At 30.4% G+C, this 9,327-nt stretch overlaps 1 protein-coding gene across 1 annotated transcript; it reads right to left on the reverse strand.

Moving 5' to 3' along the window:
* Positions 1–641: 641 nt before the first annotated feature.
* On the reverse strand, positions 642–2,721 carry LOC111406747. The gene is made up of 2 exons (XM_023036125.1): positions 2,364–2,721; positions 642–985 (listed from the first exon to the last, which is right to left on the reverse strand). Exons 1-2 carry the CDS (start codon positions 2,719–2,721, stop codon positions 879–881), a joined length of 465 nt encoding a protein of 154 aa, XP_022891893.1. The 3' UTR covers positions 642–878.
* Positions 2,722–9,327: the final 6,606 nt, after the last annotated feature.

Genomic DNA, 9,327 nt, shown 5'->3' on the forward strand with positions numbered 1-9,327 from the left:
GAAACTTTCATAATAGTCATGTAATTGAACAACTAATTGCACATAGTTGTACATAATGTAGTAATATAATAACTTTATCAAGACGTGAAAATATTTAAGTTTTTCCACTCACAAATTTATGTATAGCAATCTATTAAATTGAAGGGCATTTTCACACTTTCACGTCACTACTTGAAATAAAGGTATAATAACTCAAATTAAAATTTGACAATTAAACTAATGTATATTCACCACGTAATTAGTCAACTTCTATAGTTATTCTTGCACTCCTATTTCCCTAATTTTTCCTCTCTTTAATTATTTATTTACTAATCGTCACGCATGATCAAATCCATTAAATCACTATATTTTCTTAAAGTCACTACCTTATACATATACAACCCATATACATGATTTAATCCAATACCTACACTTCAATATATATCATATAGTTTCATTTAAACTTGTAAATTCCGAGAAAAACAATAGTATGACAAAAACGGGGCTAAAATTTTAGAGTATTGAATTTTGGCACCAATTTCTGTACATGGAAACTGTCTCCAAAACTTTTGACAAAAATGTCACTTTCTGGGCCAAATTTCAAAAGTAGTAACAGGGATATTTGTACGAAAATTGAAGAAAATGAGTTAGAAATACCAAAATCAAACCTAAAATCCTTGTACCACTCTAATACCTCATGAATCAAGTATTTTACATTATATAAACACAATAAATTAAAGATTGAAGCTCCAATTTACAAACCCATTTCAAACTTCCTTCCTTTCAACACTAATCTTCTACACAAACTATAAACATTAATTTTTGATAAACCTCAAATTTGAGAAATTTTTCCATAAACCCAAAAAATAATTCAACATACTTTTACTTACCACTTTAAATCAATGGAGAAATTGAAGAAATGGAGAACCCAAGCTTGAAAACCTGCTTCTTCTTCTTCTTTTTTCTTTTTCTCCTTCCTTTAACTTCCTGTGGTTTTGCTCCCTACCTGCCTTTTGTGTTTGTCCCCAAAAATGATAAGCATAATGGATTGATTAGTGGATAACTATGAATAATTGCAAGTCAAGTCATCGATCTTCATATAACATAACATTTAATCTTTAAAATTTCAATTACAGTAATTAAATCCCTAGATTCCTTTATTATATCATTTTTAGCCCTCGGCTATTTGTAATTACAATTTAAGCCCCATGAAAAATCATTTATTCAACTTAAAACTTAATTGACTTTGATTTCGACCAATTGAATTTTGGACTTTGACAAAATAATTTTCTTGACTTTGACTATGAATGAATGGGTTATAGCAGTAGAATTGAAATACCTCAGCCTGGGTCCCAAAGGGAACGAAATTTTGGGAGAGGAAAATAACATACCTTATGGTGTTTTTGAGCTAAACTCACTTGTACATTGTCTACTTTGGTCGAGTTCAGGCAAGAAAACACATCCTGCCTAATGCTAGTATGCTACATCGTAAACCTATCTTTCAAGCTTCATTAACATTCATTCATGCATAATCACTATTCCTTGTGAAACTTCTTCAATAATAGTTTGTTTTTATATTCCAACTGAGAAACATAAATAAGCATACATTACTGATGACCTGAATAACCCAAAATTTCGAAAATATCACTATGTGCACAACCAAATTAATAGTGTTCATCGTACCCTGTCCCAAAAAGTAGAAGATAAAAATTCGTATAAATCTCAGTTTTGAAAAATCAATTCAATCAGCAGGATTATACTATTACCTGATAGTATCCAGGAAAATGATGTTATATAGCACCAGAAAGAGTTGAGAGTAAATTTTTTTGTAATATCTTCAAAACATAGCTACTCGATAATACAGGTATAGATTTTTCCTCTTCTTGAAGTTTACTCAGATATAGCACGATGTAACAAGATGGAATTGGGTATGAATGATTGGGTAAAGCAGTATACATACTCTGATATCCGTGTGAAACATAGTAAAGTCCCTGTAACAAACAAACAGACTCGACCACATAGAATCAAGGTCATGCAAGGGGCAATATTTCCATTAATTATTCCAAAATCCAGGCAGTTTAACCTTTTTAAATATAATTTTGTCATACCCATTAATTTCCCCACTTTCAAAAATCAATAAATCAACTTGGCACTTCTAACCAACTAAATCCCAACAGCATTGCGATTCATTCAATCAGTTTGCCAAAAGATAAATTTCTATAAGAAAATACTGCATTTGGCCCAAATTCACAATGGAAGCTCTAATTAACATCCACCACAAAATAAGAAAATATCAATTGCAAGACAGACAAGAAATTTAGAATTGAAAACTATCATGCTTATTGTAATTCAGAATTAAAAAAACTGAAATAATGGCATAGTACCTGAGCCTTGTTTACAACTTGGGTGACGAAGAATGGCACTCATAGGACGAGAAGGTGGCTGATCAAGATTATCACTGGAGGGACCATATTGTTGTTCACCTGGATTAGGAAGGGTCCTTGTCCCTATCTCAGGATGTGTAGGAGTACGAACAGTCTCGACTAAAGGGGCAGAGCAAGTGGGAATACTTTCGATGGTTGACCGAGTCCCAATTTTGCGTTCCAGAGGTAGAGAAGTGTTAGGCGATTGACATGTCTGAGACAAGGGAGGTGCTGACCTATTGGCTTGCAATGAAAGAAGAGGTACAAATCTATTAGTGGACAAGCTATTAGATAGTGAAGTCTGAAGCAGCGGAGACATTTCTATGCTCGTCACTCGAGATCTTAGGTGCTTGAGGTACATGGGAGTTGTTAGGATGTTTTTTATGACAAATTAGATTCATCTGCTCAAAAACAAGTAATAATTAGACTATAAACATAAGACTATACCAAAGCAATGATTAAATTAAAGGAAAACATGTAAAAGCTTTGTTTATATAGGTGCTCAGTAGATGCAATCGATCCTTGTAGTTAAAATTCAAACATATATATCATTTTTTGCACTTAAGTTCGTGTATGCTGATGCTTGAAAAGTAAAACTAGTGAACATAAAACAAAATTAAAGATAGATTATTTAAAAACTTACCTTGTTGTAATTTGAATTGAAGGGAGCTTTATTATTTAAAACTCTTTGTACAGTCCCTACATTATATTTTAACTAATAGTCAAAATTTTCTATTCAATTGAGAAACAATATAATAAAAAAGTAGGCTGGAAATAAACACGAGGATATAATTTTTCATCATTGATGATTCAAAATACGAAGAAAAATAGTTTTTACTATTCACATGGCAGATTTAGAAACAATATATAAAATTGTAGATTGTTTTTCAGATTTCATAATGTGGTGGGGAGAATTGTTTTGAAGTGTATGATGAACATTGATAGTTATTAAGAGATTGAATGCAAGACTAAATTACGCTCCAAAGTGCTCTTGAATTACACAAAGCAGTGATATATAGTACAGGGGAATATATAAAAGCCACATATACAAACAGGAGCTAAGAGAATATAGCCAATAATAGATTATCATTTTAAACTCAATGAGAATTACATATTATTCTCCAGTTATCTAAACAAAAACATATATGTTAATATATATCCAAGATATAAGGTGGATTTACAGAGACCTTGATCAATGTAAAACTTGAGTGTTCGTATATCTACTATTTAGTAAAATGAACATGGAATCATGAGGCTAAATTATGAATCGACCTGAAGCTAAGACTAAATCAAATCTGTTTACTCAATATAATCCACCATCAAATCAACTTAGTTCAAGTTCTGATTTATCTTGTACTCGGTAACACTTATTGACATGACCCATCCCAAATCACTTTAATGGACTCGACACGTGTCGTGCGCCGATGGTAGATGTCAGCTAAATGTCGAACCCACCACCAAGGCAACTTTGATTTACTTGACTGAAAAATATTTTTAACAAAATGTTAGAAAAGTTTCCCCTGAAATATGAACTAAACCACCTGAACAATAATCAATTTTTCCTCAAATCCGTACCTATAATATTAATCAAGGTAATCCAATTCTTCAAATACAAACTATTCAAATAAAATGCTGGCAAATCAATATTTACTTGCCTTACAATCAACAATCCTCAAATATACTAAAGATACCAATCTAATGAGTCCATAATAAACTTTTCTGATTTAAACTACATTTATCCCAAAAGAACACATAATGTATAATCTGATAAAGGATGTCATACAACCTATGACGTGTGGCTCAATTCGGTGGTTTGATAGGCTCCAAAGCTACTCAATTCGACTGATATCTATCTAATAAAGAAAAAGGTGAAAAAATATATGATCTTAAAGCTGAGTGAGTGGATAATTTGCAAATAAGTAAACTTTTCTCAGTTATGCATATTTTCTAAAAATTCTTGCTCTACTAAGACTTCTAGAAATTCTGAAATTTGGTAACACTTTTAAACCAAATATGAATGCATCATAAAATTCTTTGTTCTTCATTCTAGATAAGCATGAATATAAATAATCTAATAACAGTAAATGTAAGTGAAAACAAAATCTCCTAAATTTGTCTCCTAAATTTCAAAATCAAATTAATCTAATGATAAAACAAGATATATAATTCCACAATGACACATTTCAAGAAAGATGAAAACTAGTAACCAATATTGAATCAACCCAACACTAAAATGAAATCAAATCCGTTCATCCAAGACTTCAAATTCATCTGTTTAAAGCAAAAGGTAAATAGCGTTGATAGACATTCCTTGAAGATTGCTTGACGAAGAACACAAATTGATGAAATTATTTAGAACCTAAATGCACGTCTGCAAACCAGAAACAAGAACTTTATACCTTGTGATTTGTGTATCTACCAAATGGAAGAAAAGAGATATCAAAAGAAAAACAATTTACTAATGACATTAATATTCATAAAGCAATCCAAGGAAAAATACAAAAGTATGAATTATATATAAACCAAAAATCAATAAATTACATGCCCAAATTGTTTGTATCCGGTACAAATCACTAGCATTTAAAATTGTTGCTTCAAATCTCGCCTCCTCGTATCATAGAAGGTGCAGGTAGTTTCATCTTTATCGCATATATGATCGAGATTCTTCTTCAATTAGAGAAAGTAGCAAGGTTCCATTTTTACTTTTATAGAGATTATCCTTCAATTAAATAAAGAGGCAAAGACGGAAGATTTTTTTGGCCAAAATTTTATGGAGGCAAAATTTTTGGAGTAGGAAAGACGTGGATTTTGTGTATTTTTGGGCTTTGTTAGCAAAAAATAATTATATTTTCTACACATTTTTTAATTATCTTTTTGCTTCAAATTATATTTTATAGGGACTAAAAATACAAATAGTAAAAAGAAAAATTTCCTACTAATTATTAGCCTACATACACTTTAATTACTTCTTTTTGGGCAAAAGATATATTTTTACCATCAAATTTTTATGTCCGGAAAAAAATGGAAATTTTTGTGGGCACAAGTCCTCCCATTATTGAAAAATCTGGAACACACCACAGCCCTACAGAACGTCATTTTTGTGGGAAAAGTAAATTTCTCCAACAAATTTGTAGGAAACATATAAATTTCTTGCTGCGATATTCTACAATTTTGAACGAAGAGACACCCACCTCGCACATACAACACACTTGACTTGCACGTAATATGCAAATATGAGCATGTACGATACATAGAATAGTTTTTATATATTCTAACAAATTAATTCACATAATATATTAAAAAATTATTTAATTTTCGAGGTAAAACAATTTTTTTTTAATTTCGAATAAATATTTCATAACTAATAAATAACATTCATCTTCTTACTTTTTTCCTTAGTTGTAACAAAATCACGTGAAAGAAAGTCATATATCATTAAGGGCCTCTTTGATACAAGCCATTTTCCATGGAATTTTTCAATTTCCACCTTTTACTTTGTTTGATTGCAAAAATTTTCCCAGGAATTGATTTTCCTTTCCCCACCACGTGACCCCTTCTTCCTTGATTTGGTGGAAAACGAACTCTTTCGGTTTTGGTGAAAATTTGTTTTCCAAATTTTTTTTTTGGCAATTGGAATAAATTATATCCACAATTGTAACAAATTCAATTCATTTTATTGACAAGTTTCATGAAAAACAATGTCAAAAAAAAAAAAAAAAAAACCAAAAGATAAAAATTTCAGCATTTTCAGGTGGAAAATTATACTAGTTAAATATATTTAATTGATAATTCCCAATAAAATAAGTTTTAAGCAATTTAATTCCCCAAAATTTGTTTTCTTTTCACTCAAATTCCATTCTTACAATAAAACAGACCCTAAGTGAAAATAAAGAAAGCATAAGATTTAAAATTGAAGGACCTTTTAAAGACCAAAATAAATTTATATATCATTTGTGACTACTATATGTTCTTTTTACACAACCATTAGTATGATATGGCTTGCCCACAGAAACTAAAAAAAAAAAAAAACATATTTGTGCCCCGTTTGGTACCCATTTGTGTAACTATAAGAATGAAAAATATAGTTGTTAAGGGACCCACACAAGAGATAAAAATTCATATATGGTGGCTTGATATGATGGATAACGATCATATTTTTCATTTTTGTGGCCAAAGAAAAGAATCAAACGGGGGCTTAATAAACTAAAACAAACTTTAGTTTCTTTATTACTATGTATTTCTATGTATAAATGAAGAAAGCAACAAAGACTCGAATAGAATGATTATTTGGTCAACAATGTTGTTCATTTCACTAATGAACAACCAAGGTAAGGCATACATTTACATAGTTAACAAGTCCTTCAGCATTTTTGTGTTTTTTGTTCACTTTCATAATTTTATTATGTGCATAATTATTGATAAAAGGAGAGCACATTAAGCATCACATATATCCACAACATGCCCCCAAGAAGCGTCCATCAGAAGATGCATGAAACAAGTTCAAGGAGGGATAAGCATCATGCTTTAATAATGAGAGCAAATAATCATCCCGATGTAATGCTGGAAAATACAATAAGCCAAAGATCCACTCAAGCTAGAGCTGTGACAACCCAAACTCTTAATGATCCGAGTGCTACTAAATCATAAAATAAAACTAATTTAATGAGTATTCAACACAATTATATAAATTATTAAAAAAAACTTATCAAAATTCAAACAATGTAATGGGTTTAATAAATTAACTTGAAGTGATAAATATCTTAAAATATTTAAAATCAAATAAAATAAAAATAATTTGACTACACAATAATTTAATTATTTAAACTTTTGCCACCATAAGCCATCTCCATACCGACTGCCTCGAATCGTCATTTATCTAAATGTAGAAACATAAAGAGATGAGAATAATTTTCAATAAGTGTGTGTGGATAATAAATTCCTATATACATTTCTACAAAAAATTTATAACTTGCATAAAGACACGAAAATTAGACCAAACTTATTTGGTGCTAAATTCTCGTGCGTGGTGCTACTAAACTTTAGTCCATTCTAAATAGAGCATACGTAATGTGAACCGAAACATTAAACATACCCATAGAAATATTACATGCATAAATATTAGCTACCATAGACATAAAACACAATTTATCTTTCATTGGACAATTCAAAATTATGGAGGGGGTGATTGTTGGAGAGAGAGATCCTTAAGCCACGTGTGGGGTTGAGTATTCACGTATGATTGTGTAAGTATAGAACTATATTCAATATAAAAAGTATAAGAGAAAGAGTAAAGGTGGAGAGACAAAGAGATAGAGTTGAGAAGAAGTTGAGTGTATAAATAGTTGGTGAGGGCTAGTTTAGCATTAGATTTGTCTCCCATTTATAGTGTAAATTTTTGTACCATGTGTAGAAAAGTGAAATGAACTGAGTAGATATTAGATATGGTCAATGAATAAATGATGTATTGTCATGAAATTTGTGAAATCAATACATTTAGGGATGTAGTCAAATCAATTGAATTGGTATAAAACTTGGTGTAAATAATGTATGTGGTCAAATCAGTTACTTTTATTTTACATGGTAAATTCAATTATATTTACTTGAAATGTGTATAAATAATGCACGTGGTCAATTAATCATATTTAATGAAGATCAATTGACATATTTACATATATTTTACGCATGATTTCATCTAACATTAAAAATAACTCTCCACTTAAGTCCTCAAACTATAGGCCAATAATCAATAAAGTCATTAGACTTTATTAAGCACTAGAGTTCAAGATCACTGTTAATGATGTATTATAGACTCTATGCTGATGGAAGACATGCATAAAACTACTAAGAGCATTGCCTTGCTAGGAATTTGTATTGACCTGTTGTCACAGGCACCCTAAAATAATAAAATATACACTTTCAAAAAATATATGTAGTAGTAGAAGTAAGATTCGTTCTCACGAAAAGTGATTAATCTAATTCTATGCAATGTTAACAATAACGGGGAGTTTTGTTTGTGATGAAATCAATTCTAACTAGAAGCAATGCAATTTAATAAATTAGATTAAATCAATAGCACGAACCTTGGTTTAAGTCCATATCCACTGTAGGAATTTCAAACTGATCATGGAGATATGAATGATTATCAATTCATATTTTTGTATTCATCGCTGAAATTTATTTTTCCTATTTCTCCTTAATTGTAATTAACCGGAAAACAAGCGATCCAATCAATCCTTATTATCAAATAACCTAAGAAAAGCACTTAAATTTTAATTTAATAATAGCATGGAAAACTAGAGAAATCGATGAAACTAAACAGCACAATCACAAGCGGTCATGTTTAATCTAGTCAAATATCCTCCCCAGAATTTAATAATCTCTAAAGCAGCGATTAATCAAACTCTAGTTGCTTCATAATGTCAAAGATATCAAACAATTACTTATTTGTTCTTTAAACAAGCAATAGATTGTGATGCATGAATATCTAATAGGCCTCTTAGAATTCAAATATAACAACCATGAAATCATACATAGAAGAATATTCAATACGTAAGATATGAATGAAAGCAATGAAATTTATTTAGATCTCACAGTTTGAATCTTTCCTAGGCTTCAATATCCTTCGACCAAGAGATGGAGTTTAGTAATACATTAATAATCATAAAGCAAAAAGAGAGAAAAGTCTATGGTGTCCGTTCTTCGCCTTCAAAAATACGTAGAATATAAGATTTTTAGGTCAAAAAAAGAGGTTCTCTTTGTTCTAGCATTTTTAGGTATATATATGATGTTAAAAATATTGTTTCCATGTAGAATTTCATCAGAATAAGGAAACTAGTCCGTCACAGAAATTTTGGCCCGTGTTTGCGCGCCATATATTTCATTGCGCGCACGCCACTTTGTTGTTTTGCTCTCGGTATGCAATAAT

This window comes from Olea europaea, chromosome 12, assembly GCF_002742605.1.
Source record: "Olea europaea var. sylvestris chromosome 12, O_europaea_v1, whole genome shotgun sequence".
In the NCBI taxonomy this organism is placed as follows: domain Eukaryota; kingdom Viridiplantae; phylum Streptophyta; class Magnoliopsida; order Lamiales; family Oleaceae; genus Olea; species Olea europaea.